The sequence below is a fragment of the Corapipo altera genome, unplaced genomic scaffold, assembly GCF_003945725.1.
Source record: "Corapipo altera isolate COAL_440 unplaced genomic scaffold, ASM394572v1 60644, whole genome shotgun sequence".
Taxonomy (NCBI): Eukaryota; Metazoa; Chordata; class Aves; order Passeriformes; family Pipridae; genus Corapipo; species Corapipo altera.
The window spans coordinates 156,873-176,957 of NW_020885089.1; the positions used below are offsets into that span (position 1 = coordinate 156,873).

The 20,085-nt window shown below is 41.2% G+C and overlaps 1 protein-coding gene across 1 annotated transcript; it reads left to right on the forward strand.

The window, feature by feature from the left end:
* Positions 1 to 348: 348 nt before the first annotated feature.
* On the forward strand, positions 349 to 19,107 carry LOC113960162 (zinc finger protein 131-like). The gene is made up of 6 exons (XM_027669557.1): positions 349 to 487; positions 2,509 to 2,610; positions 5,010 to 5,154; positions 9,014 to 9,699; positions 14,594 to 14,724; positions 18,460 to 19,107. Exons 1-6 carry the CDS (start codon positions 364 to 366, stop codon positions 19,105 to 19,107), a joined length of 1,836 nt encoding a protein of 611 aa, XP_027525358.1. The 5' UTR covers positions 349 to 363.
* Positions 19,108 to 20,085: the final 978 nt, after the last annotated feature.

The following is a 20,085-nucleotide window of genomic DNA, read 5'->3' on the forward strand; positions in this document are numbered from 1 at the left end:
CCTTAGTGCCATGATATAGTAATTGGAGTTGGATCAGGGGTTGGACTTGATGATCTTGGAGGTCTTTTCCAACCCAATCTATTCTATGATTCTATGTTGAATGAAGAAATGCACTTTATCCACTTTGACTGCTTTTGCATGTGTATAAATAAGACCATACTTCATTAACCCTGTTTCCTACCTGTCAACTAAAATCAGGTAAATCTGTTACCAAGACAGTTTGCTGTTTCTATTGGTTTTATAGTCCCTGAAAAGTGCTAGTTAGTTCATGTTTGTATACTAACCTGACTGTGCATAGTACTTTCTAAGTGGCACAGTATTCTTACTGTCCTACCACATCTTTTGCAGATTAATCCTTTTGCCATGGAAACCGAAGAAATGATGGAATGTATCCAGGAATTCCCCGAACACTATAAAGTTATTTTGGATAGACTAAATGAACAACGTGAGCAGGATCAGTTTACAGATATCACTCTGATTGTTGATGGTATGTATATGCCTGAGAACCAGTTGGTATCCAGAGAATTCTGAAAGCTGTGCTGGGAAGCTGTTGGGTTTGTCACAGGTCAGCTGTCAAACTTGCCTGCTTACAAATTCTTGGCTCTGTATTGGTGTGTGAATTGTTTGCAGAGTTTCATTTATTAATCTTGGGCTGAACAGTTTCCAGCAGTGATTAATAATTTTGCTTCTGCTTTTCATATAATCCTAGAATGGTTTGGATTGGAAGGGACCTTAAAGCTCATCTTATTCTACCCTCTGACATGGGCAGGGACACCTTCCACTAGACCAGGTTGCTCCAAGCCCCATCCAACCTGGCTTTGAACACTTCCAGGGATGGGGCAGCCACAGCTTCTCTGGGCAACCTGTGCCAGTGCCTTACCACCCTCACAGGGAAGAATTTCTTTATAATATCTAATCTAAATCTCCCCTCTTTGAGTTTAAAACCACTCCCCCTTGTCCTATCACTATCTGCCCATGTAAAAAGTCACTCTCTTTTTTATAGACCTCCTTTAGCCACTGGAAGGTGCTCTAAGGTGTCCCTAGTGCCCTCTCTTCTCCAGGCTAAATAGCCCCAGCTCTCTCTCAGCCTGCCTTCATAGGAGAGGTGCTGCAGCCCTCTGATCATCTCTGGCCTCCTCTGGACCTGCTATAACAGATCCACATCTTTCCTATGCTGAGGACTCCAGACCTGGATGCAGTGCTCCAGGTGGGGTTTCATGAGAGCGGAGTAGAGGTGGAAAATAGGGAGCCCCTTCCAAACAAGGGGCTAAATATTTTCAGATAGAAACCCACTTTGAAACGGCTGTGCTATATTTAATGTGTTGTCTAAGGATTTCCAAAACATTGTAAAAATATCTTTCCCTAACTTGAACTGATTGTTTGCATGCAGAGAACTTGTACAAATATTGGTTGATTATTTAAAAAAAAAAAGGAAAAACATCTTGAAATAAGACTGCCTTCTTGCTTCTCTGGTATCTGCCTACTATTTTAATATATAGTTTAAATAAGGTAGAACAACTCACTTTTTCTATGAATTCTAAAGACATAAGTATTAGTGTAAAAGGAAGATGGAGATATAAATACTTATTATTTCATTAGAAAAGGTGGTGTCTAATAGAACACCTAAGATTGCTTCTTATCCCAAACATGTCTTAGAATGAATGAGCACTTCAAGGAAGATAGGCAGTGTCCACTAGGACAGACCTAGCTAAAGGAGTACCACCTGATCCTTAAAAGGATAGCAAGAACTTATTTGAAAGAAAAGGGTCCTACAGAGCCTGGATTAGAAAAAAGTAAGCAAATGAAGAAAACGTTACTCTTTAGAATCACTGTAGTTTCACTGACAACGCTTGCACAAAACTTATCCTGAATGTTTGTTCCTGCTCTAGTATTACAAAATCCACATATGGAGCTCAAAACTGTTTTCTTGTGCAGCTGTGTAGTTCTAATCCATGTTGCTTCTTTTACCTCTGTCCCATGGAGCCTTCTGAGTGTTTATGCCCACACCAGGGAGAAGGCAACACAGTGATGAGGAATACACAGTCTAGAAAACAGGAAGAACACAGCAGAACTACTTTGTTCTGCAGGGATCTTTATGCTGGCAGAAGTGATGATTAAATACATCCATATGTAAGAGCAGCAAAAACTAAGGAGAGCTTGGATAAAACCTGAGAGCTGAGCCAAAGACATATGGGAAAAAGTTTCAACAGGAATTTCCCACAACTTAAATATCTGAAAAGAGAAAGACTTGAGTGAGTCCTTCAGCTGATTGAATTGCAGAGCTTCAACAAGGTCAGTGATGTCAGCAAGGATCTGCATAAGATGGGACAGGCTATCCGCAGCGGTATCTCATGTTACAAGGAGACATACTAAGTGACTATGTGCTGCTGGAATAGATTTGTAGACTGGGTGATTCTGCAGCTGTTCTCTTCTCTGCATCTGTACTTATTCTGCACTATGAGTAAGGAAGGTGTTATCCTAAACCAAATTTTTTGTCTGTCTTTGTAGGTCACCATTTCAAAGCTCATAAGGCTGTTCTTGCTGCCTGTAGCCAGTTCTTCTACAAATTCTTCCAAGATTTCACTCAGGAGCCCTTGGTGGAAATTGAAGGTAGTCTGATTCATGCAAATAAAAACCTTCAGAGTTGTGTGCCCAAGCTCAAAATGAATGTAGTATTCCTGGTATGGGCTTCAATGCATGCTTGATCATATCAATTAGCTCTCTAAATATCAGCTCTTGAGTTGTTTTGGGGTAGTGTTGTGGTTTAACCCTGGCTGGCAACTAAGCACCATAGAGCCAGGTTTGCTCATTTTCCACCAGTGGAATGGGGGGGAAGAATCAGAAGGGTAAAAGTGAGAAAGTAACTTGTGGGTTGAGATAAAACCAGTTTCATAATTACAAAGAAATAATAACTTTGTAAACATTATAAGTAAAAGAGAAAAGAGAGAGGAAAAAAAACTAAGGAAGACAAGTGATGCAAATGAAAACAGTTGCTTGCTACCAACTGACCGATGCCCAGCCAAGTCCCCTAGTAGCGGCCCCTCCACCTGCCCCCCCCCCCAGCTTTATATGCTGAACATGATGCCGTATGGTCTGGAATATCCCTTGGGTCAGTTGGGATCACCTGTTCTGGCTGTGTCTCCTCCCAACCTCCCACGTACCCCCAGCCCCCTCACTGGCAGGGCAGTGTGAGAATCAGAAAAGGCCTTAGCTCTATATAAGCCCTGCTCAGCAGTAACTCAAACATCAGTGTGTTATCAACACTGCTTCATCACAGGAAGGACATCGACCTGTTGGAGCAAGTCCAGAGGAGGCCACCAAGTTCATTAGAGGGATGGAGCACCTCTCCTACTAGGAAAGGCTGAGAGAACTGGGTTTGTTCAGCCTGGAAAAGAGAAGGCTTTGGGGTGAGCTAATTGCAGCCTTCCTGAAGGGAGCCTACAAGAAAGAGAGAGAGAGACTATTTACAAGGGCCTGGAATGACAGGACAAGGGGCATTGGCTTCAAACTGGCAGACAGTAGGTTTAGATTAGATATTAGGAAGACATTCTTTACTATGAGGGTGGTGAGGCACTGGCACAGTGTTACAACCTGCCCTGCCAGGCAGGAGTAACTTTGTTTTATTATTATATCCCTAGGTCATCAGTGTTTGCATATATATATATATATATATATGACTTCTTTTAGAATAATTTGGTTGCAAAGGAAAACAGGTATGTAGCCATTTCGGTTGTAATATAGCCACCCAAGAAAATGTGTAAGGGAAAAGAGAGAAAGAAAGAGAGAAAAGAATAAGAGTTAAAAGAGAGAAAGAAAGAAAGAGAAGAATAAAAGTTATAGTCACCACTCAAAGGTCTCTGGTGAACTTGGTTGCTGTTGTCACTGGTGTCTGTTGGGGAGCGATGGGGGAGAGAAGCCCACAAAACACAGAATTCGGTGGGTTTATATACCGTGAGAAACCCTCCTGGTCCCACCCCATGTGTATGGGGAGCCGCTTTTGCAGAGGCTGAAAGCACTGGTTTTTGCAAAGTCATTTAGGCTTGGGGGTGGGGGTGCTTCAAAGCCACCCCTACTAAGAGGCCTCCTCTGGGGTAGTGATGGATGCGTGTATACATGGCCCCTTTGACATGGCCTGGCCCATAGGAGATAAATATCACACATCCAGAGAGTGCCACTGGTCTCCTTTAGATAGGCATCACACCCCCAAGACTTTGCCCCTAGGGCCTCCTCCCCTCAGCCTTATCTTCAGTCCCCTGGAAGGGGGCTTGCACAGCTCACTCCAGTAGCAATGTTTTAAGGCAATTTAAAAAGTCCAGTTCCTCACACACAGATTGCCCAGAGAAGTTGTAGACTCTTCATTCCTGGAAGTGTCCAAGGCAAGGTTGGATGGGGCTTGGAGCAACCTAGTCTAGTGAAAGGTGTCCCTGCCCATGGCAGGGGGTTTGAACTAGATGATCTTTAAGATCCTTTCCAACCCAAACCATTCTATCATTCTATGATTCAGCACAAATCCAAAACATAGCCCCATGCTAGCTACTATGAAGAAATTTAACTCTGTCCCAACCCAAACCAGTACAGGTAGTTATTGCCACTGAAAAAGACTTCCTCTGAAGAAAAATTGAAAAGATACCTTGGCTGTGGTGCAAGAACAGGATAGATGTGGAGCAATACCCACCTGGTAGGCAAGGAGCAATTTCCTGGAGCAATTCAGCTTCTGGTAGCTTGCTGCTCAGAGCTCTCTTGAGAGAGATCATATTTTTATGTTTAAATATGTACTTTTAATTATTTTATACAAGTAGCTTTTTGTCCATCTTATTCTTCTTTTTATCTTTGTCATGGAATGACTCTGTAGTTCTTCCAGATTCATGTGTTTCTATGGTAGACTTTTTATTCAAATGTGAGTCTTTCAAGGGTGACATCATGAAACTGGCTCTTGGAGTGCTGTGAGCAGGCAAGTGTGCAAGACTGAGGAATTGCTAAGAGAGGCTGTTTTTCTTGCTTGTAAACAGGTGTAAGTAACATGGCATTTCGCCACCTAATTGAGTTCACCTATACAGCAAAACTAATGGTCCAAGGTGAGGAAGAAGCAAATGATGTTTGGAAAGCAGCTGAGTATCTACAGATGTTAGAAGCGATCAAAGCACTTGAAATCAGGTAAACGCATAAGCCTCTTTTTCTTCCCAACACTGAAATGGAGAGTCTTAAGAATCCTTTTACGAGAGCTGACTACCAGTATTTTGCAGTGCTCTTCTTTATCCTGGAACCTCCTAAACCTGTGTGGTATTGTATACTCTTGTACTATAAGATATGGGTCAGAATTATACAGGCTAAAAAAATTAATGTCACATTCTTTGGGCTGGAACTTGATGACAAGTGACATGGATGTAAATGTTGCAGACATTGTAGGGCTGTGACTTCGTGATAACTAATACCAGGCCTCTGTACTATCTGACTGCCCACACCTGATTGCCAGCTGGCTGTACAGTGACAATGTCTCTCAGGTAATTAGACCACATTAACAAGTTTGCACTGGTGTTTTGATTTCATGCAGGTTTCTGCTTTCAAGAGAATAGGAAGTGATTTTAAAACTTCGTGTTGCAAAATTAGTGTCTCAAACTTCTTGAAAAATGTAATTGTTATAACTGGTTTCATATGGGATCAGTACTTAATCAAATGTTGCTGTAGCACCTTTTATCCAGTACTGTACAAGAAACAGTACAAGGAACTGCAATCCATTACCAAACTCCAACCTGAGAAAAGCATGTGCCATTCCCATCATGCTGTTTTTCTTCCCCTTCCTTCCCTTTCCCAAAGTGCTGTCATGTTCTCATTCCTTCCATATGCTACACTGTTCTTCTGTCATGAAGCAGAGGGAGGGGCAATAAATGCCTCCCAGCATTATGGTTATCTTTGTTTTCTCTTCTAAATATTCTGAAAGATCTTTGTGTTCAGGTTAAGGAAAGACTTGTTTCTTCTTTATCTCCCCATAGGCACACTAAGCTAAGGAGAGTGGCACTGACACAGAGTTCTTCTAGGAGCCAAACAAACAAAACCTCCATGACATGGTACCCTGGAAACTTGGTTTTCAACATCAGTGTTTTTTTGGGTTTTTTTGAATCGAGTTATTCTGTTGATTGGTAGCAGAACTGAATAAGTATGTTGGGGTTTTTTTAAGAAGAAAGATAGGATTGTTCATTTCTAGTTCTACAACTCCACCAACACCCTTTTTTGACATTATTAAGATTAAACATGGTATTGTTGCCTTAAGATAACGGGAACCAAAAATAGACTCACCAGGCAATCATTAGTAGAGATAAGGTAGAGAGCAGTTTTAATAGAAGACCTTCAACCACAGGGAGTACAGAGATGCGTGCACCACGTGTCCAGGGGTTACACAATTTATAGTACAGTCCATCCAATTCCAGATCTATCCGCCCCCCAGTTCTGCCCCCCTGGAAATTGAGTCAGGGGTCCTGAGACCCCCCCTTCCTCATCTTCCTCTTCGTCACAGCATGTCCAGTCCTTGGAGCTCCTCCAAGGTTCTGGGTTTTGAAGGTTGCTTTGTCTATTGGTGTATCTTCTTGTTCAAGCCACAGTGCAAATGTTCTTAAACAGAATGATGGGGGTACTAATTGACAGGAAGCTCAACATGAGCCAACGGTGTGCCCAGGTGGCCAAGAAGGCCAATGGGATCTTGTCCTGTATCAAAAATAGCGTGGCCAGCAGGACCGGGGAAGTGATCCTTCCCCTGTACTCTGCGTTGGTGAGGCCACACCTTGAGTATTGTGTTCAGTTCTGGGCCCCTCAGTTCAGAAAGGATATTGAGGTGCTGGAGCGGGTCCAGAGAAGAGCAACAAGGCTGGTGAAGGGACTGGAGCATAAGTCCTATGGGGAGAGGCTGAGGGAGCTGGGGTTGTTTACCCTGGAGAAGAGGAGGCTCAGAGGTGACCTCATCACCGTCTATAACTACCTGAAGGGAAGTTCTAGCCAGGTGGGGGTTGGTCTCTTCTCTCAGGCACTCAGCAATAGGACAAGGGGGCACGGGCTTAAGCTCCGCCAGGGGAAATTTAAGTTGGATATCAGGAGAAAATTCTTTACAGAGAGAGTAATCAGGCATTGGAATGGGCTACCCAGAGAGGTGGTGGATTCACCATCCCTGGAGATTTTTAAAGGCAGATTGGACGTGGCACTGAGTGCCATGATATAGTAAATGGACTGGATTTGGACCAAGGGTTGGACTCGATGATCTCGGAGGTCTTTTCCAACCCAATCGATTCTATGATTCTATGATTCTAAGGCCTACCTTGAGGGAAGTCTAAACAAACTAAAGGAATTTAGAAAGTTCGATATGAAATGGGGTAATAGGGTTGGGGTATGTGTAAACTACTGTGCTAAAGTGTGACAGACTACAGCTACTTCTACAATCTACAAAAAGCTAAAAATCAAAAAAAATCCATAGGCATCAGTATCACCAAAATAACTTTTTTTTCATTCAGGGAAAAGCAGACCTTTGCTGTCTGCTTGAGAAATTTCAGGCTCTTGAAATTGAAAACCGATGTTCTAATTGGTATCACTGTGAGTCTGTGTACACTGGTAGAGCTGTGAACCAGGATTCAGATCAGTCCATCCAGCTAAACTGTCTAGTCTGCAATTAATTCCCACTACTGTTTAATGTTATGCAGTTTATTCGTTATGCATCACTTGTAGATGCTGTAATTCTTATGTTACAAGGAAATAAATGTTTGGCTTAACACATACATGTTGAAACCAGTTTATTCTTAGGGTTATTTCAATTGTTCATAGATTTTTGGTCAGGTGTTTTTGGTTAGAAAAGCAAACTTGAGTACTACCTGTCAGTATCAGTTTTCTCCTTCACAGTAGGAAGGGGACAAATTGCAATACAGTGCCTCTATCTGAGGTTTGACTGAAACGGGTAAGCTTCAGAAACTTCAACTAAAGTAGAGGTTATTATAGAACTAACCATTTGTGTAATGCATCAGAGTTGCACAGCATATAATCTAGACTTGAAAGAAAAGAACTAATTGTTATTCCTTGAAGTACAGTGTGTTGTATGTGTTCAGTTTCACACCTGAGCCACACAATGTACTCAAGGACAGTAGTCTCCTCTTTTTATCAGGCTTCAAAGGAAGATAAAAGCACAAATTACTCTTGTAAGTCTGATTTGAGTGGAAGATAGCCACTCATTTTCAAAACTGATAATCAGTAGTAAAACCTCCAGAATGTAAGTGCTGTGGATAATCATGAGTGTGTGATTTCAAAGCATTGGCCCACTTAGCTCTGTCTGTGTTTATGGGATGCTATCTCTGACATCTTGGAGGAAGAGGGTTGTGTGTTTATGGTGCAAGGAATAGAGGAACAGAGCTAAGGACTGTGTTTAAGCCTAGATAAATTAAACTAAAATACTCCTTTCGCATCCCAGTGGCTTTTTTCTTTTTTATCACAATTGTTAGCTGTGTGTTTTCTTGAAGTACAAGATGTTATAATAATCATTGTGTGAAGTCACAGCTGTAGTGTTTTCTAAGAAGCTGTAAGTGCTGCAGGCAATTGCATGCACTCCAGAGCTTGAGGTGAATAGTGTAGGAAGAACTTGAATCTTATTTCTGGGTAGGCAGGCCAAAGAACTCCTTCCTTTGGAGAAGTTTTCTTTCCAAGTACAGAATTTCACAAGTTTCTTAGATACACCTATGTCATTAGGCTAACTGGCCTTTCTTCTTGAATAGGTGCTTTGTATCATTCAAGTGGAGCTATTTAAAACACTTGAATAACCCTATGTTAAAGGCTCCACAGCTTTAACTGTGCTATTCTGCAGCTCCAAGGTGTATAGATAAAGGACAAATTAGCTTCTGAAATGGGTGCAGGTTATGTGGTCATTCATAATTCAGCTTCTTTGAGAAACAGCTAGCTAGTATTTAATGCAGAAGCTCAGCATCAGGCAGGAATTGTTATGTAAGTGCTTATAGATCTTAACTATGTTTATGCAAATGTTTTGCAGGAACAGAGAAAATTCATCACCATTAGAATCAAATCAAAGGCAAGATAAAAATAAAGCAAAAAAGAGGAAGATAGCTGAAACCTCTAATGTTATCACAGAAACACTGCCATCTGCAGAATCAGCGCCTGTTGAAATTGAGGTTGAGATTGCTGAAGGGATGATTGAAGTAGAAGATAACAGCATTGAAACACTTGAAGTAGCTTCTGCAGAGCAATCTATAAAGTACATACATACAATGGGTACATCAGATGAATCTGCTTTGGCTCTTTTGGCTGATATCACCAGTAAGTATCGTCAAGGAGAGACAAAATGCCAGATCCAAGAAGAAGGTGGCAGTGCAACTGATCCCTCGTTCAAACAGGTAGAAGATATTGAAATTGTGGAACTTCAGCTGTCCCACGTGAAGAATTTATTCCACTGTGAAAAATGTAACCGTTCATTTAAATTGTTTTACCATTTTAAGGAACACATGAAAACACACTCTGCTGAGAGTTACAAGTGTGACATATGCAATAAAAGGTACCTACGAGAGAGTGCTTTGAAACAACACCTCACCTGTTACCACCTTGATGAAGGTGGTGCTAGCAAGAAGCAAAGACCTGGCAAAAAAATACATATATGCCAGTACTGTGATAAGCAGTTTGATCACTTTGGTCATTTTAAGGAGCACCTCCGAAAGCACACAGGTAAGAGCTATAGTCCTGTACTTGTGGCTTTGGCTCTAGTATTTTGGGGTTTTGCATGTTTTGGGGAAATAAAGAATATGCTGAAGAAAATGCATGAGTCCTGAGTGCTAGAAATGCTTGGCTTCTAGTTGCAACTAAACTGCTGGTTTGTTTTTTTTATTTTATTTTTTTGTTTTACATTGATAAAAACTTTGAGGGATTGAGGTGGTTAAAAATGGATGCCCAAAACCAGAAAGCACTAATGAAGCTTCTCTCTTAAGTCTATTAAATCTTAAAATATTTCCTTCAAAATAATTTCTGAAAGCATGTTTTTTTCTTCAAAAGTACCAAACTGAGGAGCCACTCTTATGTTCACAATTCTACTAGTAAATGTTTCTGTTGAAATATGATCTGAACCATGAACTTCTCAGTGGAATATACATTTTAAAGGGTTTCTTTAACAGAACTTATGAGCAAATGCCTGTTAATGCATTAGGCATAAAATACCCCCCTTGCTCTTGATATCTCATTTATGATTTCATTTTCTTTGTTAATTAACACAGCAAAATATTTCTAGCGACTATAGTAGACTTTTGTTACTGTAAAATCTGCCTCTTTGAAATCTGGACGGCATCTTTTGAGTACAAAATTACTTGTGCTTCTTCTATATAATATGGGAGGTTAAGATGCTATTTCTTCATCTCACTGAAAAGTCTGTACTATCTGAATAGCTACTGAGCATTATATAGATAGCTCTCTGAATGTAAAATACATGTTGTCCTGATCTTTTAGATGTTTTTGTGTAATATGTCAGTCATGAGTCATCAATAAGAATTTAATAGAAGGTAACAGTCTTATTTCTTTTGCAGCTTGTTCTTGTGAAAGCCTTTTAATTTGAACTTCTTTGCATCTGTATATGGGACTGCTGAGTATTGATATATGACACTGTATCCAATCTACTCCAAACAACCCCTTAAAACTTGCATTTAGGAAAACTCTTTGGCAAATCCTTATCCTCTATGAAGCAGGGAGTGTTTCTCCATTATGACCAAGCCAAATACAAGCTACCTAACAAAAGTCTTTTCAGAGAAAAGTTTGTGGAGGATTAACAGAATAAGCTAAATATAACAGTATGTTGGTTGCTGTTGTGACAAAGGATTTTGGGGATGAAGCAACTTAGCATATCACAGGAGATGCAGAGTACTTTCTAAATATTTATTGATGCAAGTATCACACATGGAATCTAATTACTTCCAGTTCCAGTGATGTGCTGCTCCAAGCAGCCAAATTAATCAGCCCATGTCTGTAAACTCTGTAATTGAACTAATTTGTATGCAGATTATACAAACTTATTGGGAAAAATTAATCAAGGTCTTTGCCATTCTTCATTAATCTAAAATATGTTTCACAGGAAGCATACTTTGAACTGCAAATAAAATCTTCCATAGGAGTGAATAAATGGACTCTATTTGCATACCTTGAATAAATGATCCCAAGAAGTTCATTTGATAAATGCCTGCCTTTGTGTTTGTGGGGGAGAAAAAAAGAAAGAAAAAACCCAAAAAAAACCCCAACAAACTTTACTATTTCTCTCTAAACCAAATCTAAATAATGATTTGGCAACTTTATGGTTATGGTTGAATTCCCTAGTATTTCTTACATATTGGGCAAATAAATAAGTCACTGTGTTGTTATGAATGTCTTTGGGTTAAAAAATATTTATTTTGGGCAGTCCCCTTCCTATGGCTGCAGGATTATAAAGGACCAGCACAATATTGGACTATCTTAGATCAGAATTTCTGTCCTGAGAGTTACTTATGATTGGCAAGTGAAATCTCGCCTGTTCTTATAAATGAAAAAAAAATTAATTGTTAGATCAGGCCAAGAACCTCCCTCATTAGTCTCATCTAAGTGAGATTTTATAAACTCATAGTTGAATGACACCCGGGGGAAGAGAAGCAAGTTGTCACCTTTAGCAGAGGAGTTTATTCCCCAGCTTGCCAGTGCACATCTCAAGCTAGAGGCAGGCTGATACATTCTCTGTGTTTTCTATTGCTGCTGTGACCAGCAGAGCTGAGGTTGCAGCATTGATTTGCGCTGTGCAAGAAGTCACACAATGTTTTTTTTGGCCTTTAGATATTGCCACTGTTGTTTTTGATTTGTCAGTTTCAGATACTTTGAGCAGAATATGTTGAAGATTGTTGAAGAATTTGATTAAGAATAGAATAAATCAGTCCTTAATGGGGCAGTGCCTTGCTTCAAGTAACTCCTTAAATGTGACCAGATCACGGGGCGGGTGAAGGTTTGTGGTGTGAGTTTTGTTCTGTAGTATTCATAGAATCATAGAATGGTTTGGGTTGAAAGGGACCTTAAAACTCGTCTCGTTCCACCCCCTGCCACAGGCAGGGACACCTTCCACTAGACCAGGTTGCTCCAAGCCCTGTCCAACCTGGCCTTGAACACTTCCAGGGATGAGACATCCACAGCCTTCTCTGGGCAACTTGTGCCAGGGCTTCACTACCCTCACAGGGAAAAATTTATTCCTAATATCTAATCTAAACCTACTCTCTGTCAGTTTGAAGCCTTTCCCCCTTCCCAGTGAAGACTGAGGCAAAAAAGTTGTTGAGTACCTCAGCCTTCTCCTCGTCCATTGCTTCCATTTTACCAGCGTTGTTTATTGGGGGGGTAACACCTTTTTTCGCCTTCCATTTTCTGGCTGACATACCTGTAGAAGCCCTTCCTGTTATTCTTTGCATCCCTTGCCAAGTTCAGCTCCAGCTTCGCCTTGGCCTTCCTTGACCCCATCCCTACACAGCCAAACTTCATCTCTATACTCTTCCCAGGATACCTGTCCTTGCTTCCACTGCCTGTGCATTTCCTTCTTGCTCTTTAGTTTGACCAGCAGGTCCCTACTCAGCTATGCTGGTCTCTTGCCTTCCTTGCCTGATTTCTTACTCCTGGGGCTCACCTCCTGAGGTATTCTCTTGGCTCACCAATGTATTCAGGCCAAGTGCCAGGTCCTGCACTTTGGCCACAACAACCCCATGCAGCACTACAGGTTGGAGACAGAGGGGCTGGACAGCAGTCAGGCAGAAAGGGACCTGGGAGTTCTGATTGACAGGAAGCTGAACATGAGCCAGCGTGTGCCCAGGTGGCCAAGGAAGCCAATGGCATCCTGGCCTGTATCAGGAATAGCATGGCCAGCAGGATCAGGGAAGTGATTCTTCCCCTGTACTCAGCACTGGTGAGGCACCACCTCAAGTACTGTGTCCAGTTCTGGGCCCCTCAATTCAGGTAGGATATTGAGGTGCTGGAGCATGTCCAAAGAAGGGCAAAAAGGCTGGTGAAGGGACTGGAGCACAAGTCCTATGAGGAGAGGCTGAGGGAGCTGGGGTTGTTCAGCCTGGAGAAGAGGAGGCTCAGGGGAGACCTCACCACTCTCTAGAACTACCTGAAAGGAGGTTGTAGCAAGGTGGGTATCGGTCTCTTCTCCCAGGCAACCAGCAGTAGGACAAGAGGGCACAGTCTTAAGCTGCACCAGGCGAGGTTTAGGTTGGACATCAGGAAGAAATTCTTCACAGAGAGAGTGATTGGGCATTGGAATGGGCTGCCCAGGGAGGTGGTGGATTCACTGTCCCTGAAGGTTTTTAAGATGAGACTGGATGTGGCACTTAGTGCCATGGTCTAGTAGACGAGGTGGTGTTGGGTCAAAGGTTGGACTCTATGATCTGAGGTCTTTTCCAGTGTAGTTGATTCTGTGATTCTGTATTTGGTTGCTCATGCAATGTCTGTGATTTTTGATCTGCAAGACAGATGGTAGTTCAAGCATCTTCTGCATTACCTGTACAACAGTTTCCAAAAACATAGCCTTTTATAACCATTAAGGGGAATGTTTCCTCCATTTAACATTTTTCTGTGACCTTTAGGTGCATAAGCAAGAATCATAGGCTACTTGTGGATTTCTTTTGAAAAGTTTCTTATGCACTTCTGAATGTCTTTATTTCTGAAAATACAGATTTATTTGCTTTCCATCTCAGTAGTCAATACTTACTGCATTCATGAAAATGTAGGCTTTTAAACTTAATCTAGCTAGAATAGATTCTTATGTTACTCCCTGAAATGTATCAGCTTCTTCTGGAGTTCATGAAGTAGTTTGTTTCAATAGTGATGTTGGTATCAGTACCTCCACAGATTAATTATCAGACTCAGAAGAAACACATCGTTCCTAATTTTTTTGTACTTTAATTTCCTTGAATTTCATTGTGTTTGTGTATGATAAAATTAGTAAACAGAGACAGCAGTTTTTCTTTGTTACTATTTGATGATGGTAATAATGATATACTACTTCGAATTAAAGTTTTGAGGATTGGTTTGTTTGTTTTAATACCAATGCATTGTTACTTCATGGTCATTCTGTGTCAACTTCTTTTTCTGGAGCTTAGTTTCAGCTCTCTGTCATTGTTCTTGAAAATAAAACTTTGTATTATTTAAATACCTCCTTCATTAATGTGTCACTTTGTATATACTAATGTTAAGCCTTTAACTTATTATCAGGTGAAAAGAGAGAAATAGCTGCTATTTCTTTAGGATATTTCATCAGAATAATAACCTAACTTTCATAAAAACCTGAATATACCTTAAATGACACTGGGAATTATATTACATTATTGTGTGTATGGTTTTTGTTTTGATTTGTTTGGTTTATTTTGTTTTGGTTTTATAAATGAGAGTTATGACTCCACATTAGGTTTTTGCCATTTTATTTACGTAAAGTTTACATAGAATGTCTTTCTTCTGTAGAATAGTCCAGTTGGCCACATCTTTACAGCATATTTATCAACCTACACAAAAGGAAGAGCTGACCAAAAACTGGCTGGTTTTATACACTTACATATCCTTGTGTCTGTCTTAACAGGTGAAAAACCATTTGAATGTCCAAATTGCCATGAGCGTTTTGCTAGGAATAGTACACTCAAATGTCACCTGACGGCCTGTCAGTCTGGAGCTGGAGCTAAAAAGGGAAGAAAGAAGCTGTACGAATGTCAGGTGGGTAATAGGACTAGCAGAGTCTGAGGCTAGATACCTCCTTCCTGTGCTGAGGGAGTGTGAGAGTACTGAGCAGGAAAGGCAACAAAAATGGACTTATGTCTCCAAGAACTATTTTTAGTAAAATAAATTATAAAGGTTGCCTTCAAGTACAATATGAGGGTAAATTCTAAGTAGTTCCATTTAAAATATTAAATTACTAATATGGAGCTTCATAATACTTAGTTAATCAGAGAGATTCTTGTGAGTAGGTAAATGTTCAAATACATCTTACTGATCTTTCTGCTTCCTTTTTAAGGTTCTTGATGAACCGACCTAGGCCTTTCCTGCTTGTGAGCATGCTTCACTAACGTCCAAAATGCAAAGTACTATTTTATTTCCTAATTTATTCTTCTTCTCTTTAATACCAATATATTGACTGGCTGGAAAGTCATTTCAACTTATGATGACAATCTGTAATGTTTTTTAAGCAAATATAAATGCTGTAGAGGGATAGGCAGGGTACTTGGTCACTATGCAACTGACATGTGAAAAGCTGTTGTCGTGGGTTTACTCTGGCCAGATTTAAACCCTCACAAAATTGCTAAAAGGTGAGAGAGGTTCACACAGGCAAGACAGACTTGATGTGAGGATAATATTAAAATTTATTGCTAACAGGATAGGGACTAAAAAGTAATAAAATACATAGTATTAAACACACTTCTAACCACCCTTCGGCCCCCTGCATCAATGCAGGAGGAGAACTCTCAGGGCGATAGCCAAAGTCTCTCTTCATCGGGGTGCGGGGGGGTCTCTGCACCCCCGATGATCCTTCATGGGCTGCAGGGGGACAACCTGCTCCACCATGATCTTCACCACAGGTTACAGGGAGTTAAAGCTCTGAGTCTTTTCCCTGCTACGTGGGGTCCCTCCCAGGGGAGTAAGTTCTCAGGGGACCCCTCCAAGTCAGGTCCACACCTCCCCCAGGTCACAGGTTCTGGGGTTCGGCTCAGTCTTTATACCCCAATAGTTTTCATTAAAGTCCTACCCAGAACAACCTGCTTCAACGTGGCTTCTCTCTCTCTCCGAGTTGCAAATTCCCTGAAGGACTTCACTCCCTCTTAGTCCTCCCACAGCAGGATAGCAATCCTCCTTCATGGGCTGCAGCTGTGCCGCAGCAGAGTCCTTCGGCTAGTCCCGTGGCTGCCACCACACCTTCGCAGGGGCCACTCTGCTTGCTCTGAGCCAGATGCTCAGAGCTGCAGCCAGCCTGCTGCCGCCTCTCCCCCGCTGTCCGGGAGGCTCCCAAGCAGCTCTTCTCTCACTCTCTGGAATTTCTTCTGCGCTCTGCTGCACGCCTCAGCCGGGGCCCCAGTCCTGGCCCCAGTCGCCCCTCCGCCCACAGCCTCCGCTACCTGCTCCGGGCTAGCAGCTGCTGCGGACCCAGGGTCATGGGCCAGGGCTGCGGGGCCCAGCCTCCCGGGTCGGACGGCTCCCTCTGCTACTCTCCTGGCTCCAATTTCTTCTGCGCCACAAGCCTTCTCTTCCGTTTTCTTAAATATGTAATTCGCAGAGGTGTTACTAAAGCTTCTAATTGGCTCAGCACCAGGAAGTCCACCCCTGGAATTAACTATCTTCAGCTCCAGAGGGAAAAGAACGAGTAAACTCACAACAGCTGTTTAGAAGAATGTTACTTAGCGTTTAAAAGTTGATCCTGAAAAGCTAGAAAATATGAGAGCTGAGGTTGGTTGTAGCATATTTATTTACCATTTTGCTGCCCCACTGCTGTGACAGTCTCAAATAAGGCTCTTACCTTAGTCAGTTCACAGAACTGCTGTGGTTTGAGGTTAAATTGGGTTGTGTAGTAAAGAAAACTGTTGGATATCAGCTTTATTTGTTAAAAAAAAGAGTGATCTTATTCACAGAAAGTGGCGAATACTGCAGGAGGTGAATAAATTCATTTAATCAAAAGTTTCACCAATGCTGTTGCATTGCTTAGTTATGCTATACTGAAGTTAATTCTTGGGAGCATGCTTTTGTCTTAAAGATAAGTTTGTTTTGAACATGAGAACTACTGTATAACACAAAATTGTACCTAGTAGCCTCATTGAAGATACTGTTTTGTTTTTGTGACCCTTCGGTTTAGTTGCTTCACCTCATAGCTTTCTCTGTTACAGATAACTGTAAATGTGGGTTAGTGTTATTTCAGCCTGCAGCAACTACAGGGATTCTTGGATAAATTTTTCTTGAATTTTTTTCTCTTTAGAACTGAATTTTAATAGTGTTAAATAAATAATCATCATGGCTAGGCTTCGCGAACGAAGATTTGGGAAGGCACTATCCACATTTGCTACAGGCACGCTGGTGGCTTATGAGGCCAATACGTGACAGACATATCTGATTGCAAAAGGCACAGCAGAAAGACTCCTTAGATGGTGTATTCTGCAAGGCACGGTTCTTTCTGCGTTGCCTTTTTTCCTCGAGAGTGAAAATAAATAAAATCTTGTTAAATAAATAAAATCTTGGTTCACTGAACAAGGAGGAGAAAACAAAATTGCATTTGCTTGATGAGCACTTTTGGTGCTCTTCAGTGTACCCCTTGAGTACTGAATTAGGCTCCACATGGCAAGAAGAGTATATTATGTGCCTGGGTATTACTGATAGTCATTACCTTTATGTATGACTAAGTAATTTTGAGTGCTTATCTATAAGGTTAGTATTTTAAGAAGTGTATATGTTCAGCTTCTTTCTAAAGCATGAGCCTAGGGGACACACATACACAAAAAGCATGTCACTAGCATCACAAACATGGTTTTAAGATTTCAACAGCAAAATGGAGATATTCAGCTCGATTACACAGACCTGTTCCTTGAGTTAATCCCTGTTAGATACTCTATCATCCTTCTGTGCTGTCGCTGAAAATTGAGGAGATGGAACATTCTGTTTCAAAAATATTTGCCAACAGTGAAATGCATGTTCTTTGCTTCTTTCTGCAGCCAAGAGTGGACAAAGACACCTGACCCCGTTTCTTTACTCCAAGCCTGACTCTACCCCATTCTTCTCTCTCTGTTCTACCCTGGCACCTCATTCATTTCTGCAGTCTTTGTGTGTTGTTTTCAGGCTACTTACCTCCGTGCCAGCTGAAGGGAAGCGTGCTCATATGCTTTGTGAAAATAGTATGTCTGCAGTCAAAGCAGTACTTTTAGCTGGAAGAGACTTAAAAAGATGGAGTTTTAAGACATTTCTATCTGCTAAAATCACTCAAATATTTTTCTTGAAATGGCAAAATGTGAGAGTTTAGTCTATCCATGAACAAATGAAAGCTGATAAGGAAATGTTGGCTAGTAGTACTGCATCTAGAACTTCAGTAAAAGGACAGCTTGTATTGCACTTTGATCATAAGATATTATTACATAAATAGCTTTACACTCAAAATTCTAGCACCAGACATTTATTGGGGTGTGAATCTGTATGTGAATTTCACATAAGGTTAAAATAAGAAAACTTTAAAATGTTGTACTGACTCACATCCTGTGTATGCACAACTAAAAATGGCACACCATGTCTTAAAAATAAATACCAGGTCTTCTGTTCATTTGAAGCTGACTTCTCAGCTTTTACCTCTAACATACATGGTGGGCTTTCTTAATCCAAGTAGCAAGAAGCTACACTATGTGAAGCCATGATCTGAAATAGGCACTATACTTTGTTATATTTCTTTTTGCACTTTTTAACATACTGTATCTTTTGTTTCAGGTTTGTAACAGTGTGTTTAACAGCTGGGATCAGTTTAAAAATCATTTGGTAATACACACTGGTGACAAACCCAACCACTGTACCTTCTGTGATTTGTGGTTTATGCAAGGCAGTGAGCTGAGAAGGCATCTCAAAGACATGCACAATATTTCAGAACGAATAGTGACAGAAGAGGTTCTTCCAATGGAAGCTATGGAAGCTGAACCAGTAACATCAATGACTATAATAGAACAAGTGGAGCAAGTCCATGTCCTACCAGTAATTCAGGTACAAGTGGATCCTGCACAGGTAACTGTGGAACAGATGCACCGGGATCTCATACAGGACAATCAAGTGAAAGGCACACAGATGGAGGAACTGCAAGAACAGGTGCAAATTAGTTACTTGGAAGTTGAACACATTCAGACTGAACAAAGTGCTGAAGTTCACATGGAGCATGTAAATCAAATACAGATAAAAGAAGTACAGGCAGAACTTATAGATGGAACAGACCTTGAACAAGTAGAATATGAAAGTGTTGATCAAGGAGAAGCAGAAGAAAATAAAACTAGTCAAGTAGATGATGCAGATATGGAAAATCATGAACAAGCTGAAGACTTAAAAACTCAACAATTAGTGGAAACACAGAATGAAAAGGTAGATGACTAGGACAAATAATCACACTGTGCAGGTTTAGGAATGAAATACCCAATTATTTTTGCTAACTTTTACATTAATTTTTGAACCAATGGTGGGTGGTCACCTTTCCAATATGCTGTCCTTAGGAAGCTGGACAAGTGGACCAAAGTTAGCTTTCTTCATGTAAAACTACACTTCTCTCATATGAAAAATAACTTTCCCATTCATGTACTGCCATGGAACAGAAACTACCAAAGACACGGACAGCTTTGTGAGGCAGGGAAGACAGCCAGCCTGGCTGAACAGGGAGATCTTGAGAGAAATTAGGATGAAAAAGAGAGCCTACCAATTATGGAAAAAAGGACTGGCTACTCAGGAAGAGTTCAGGAATTTAGTTAGGTCATGTAGAAAGAAAATCAGAGAGACGAAGGCAAGATTTGAACTCAATCTTGCCACTGTTAAGGAAAATAAAAAGTCTTTCTATAGATACATCAGTATCAAAAAGAGGGACAAGGAAAACCTCCTTTCTTTAGTGGACATGGGGGGGAACATAGTTATTAAAGATGAGGAAAAGGCTGAGGTATTTAACACCTTCTTTACCTCAGTCTTCAACGGTAGGACAGGTCTCTCTGAGGACAGCTGGCTTCTGGAGCATGTAGATAGGAATATGAAGCTGAATAGTCCCCCCGTAATCAAGGAGGAAACAATCAGCGACCTTCTGAGCCACTTGGATCCTCACAAGTCTATGGGACCAGATGGGATCCACCCAAGGGTGATGAGGGAGCTGGCGGAAGAGCTCGCCAAGCCGCTCTCCATCATTTCCCAACAGTCCTGGCTCACTGGGGAGGTCCCAGATGATTGGAAGTTGGCAAATGTCACACCAATCCACAAAAAGGGCCGGAAGGAGGACCCAGGAAACTACAGACCTGTCAGTCTGACCTCAGTGCCTGGCAAGGTTATGGAGCAGATCATCCTCAGTGCAATCACACAGCACCTACAGGATGGACA

What these genes read in the sequence shown, in the direction of transcription:
- LOC113960162 (XM_027669557.1), top strand. Translation starts at nt 364, where the DNA reads ATGGAAACCGAAGAAATGATGGAATGTATCCAGGAATTCCCCGAACAC. An exon ending in GCCCTTGGTGGAAATTGAAG is followed by an intron (nt 2,611 to 5,009) that starts GTAGTCTGATTC and finishes GCTTGTAAACAG; the next exon opens with GTGTAAGTAACATGGCATTT. An exon ending in ATCAAAGCACTTGAAATCAG is followed by an intron (nt 5,155 to 9,013) that starts GTAAACGCATAA and finishes AATGTTTTGCAG; the next exon opens with GAACAGAGAAAATTCATCAC.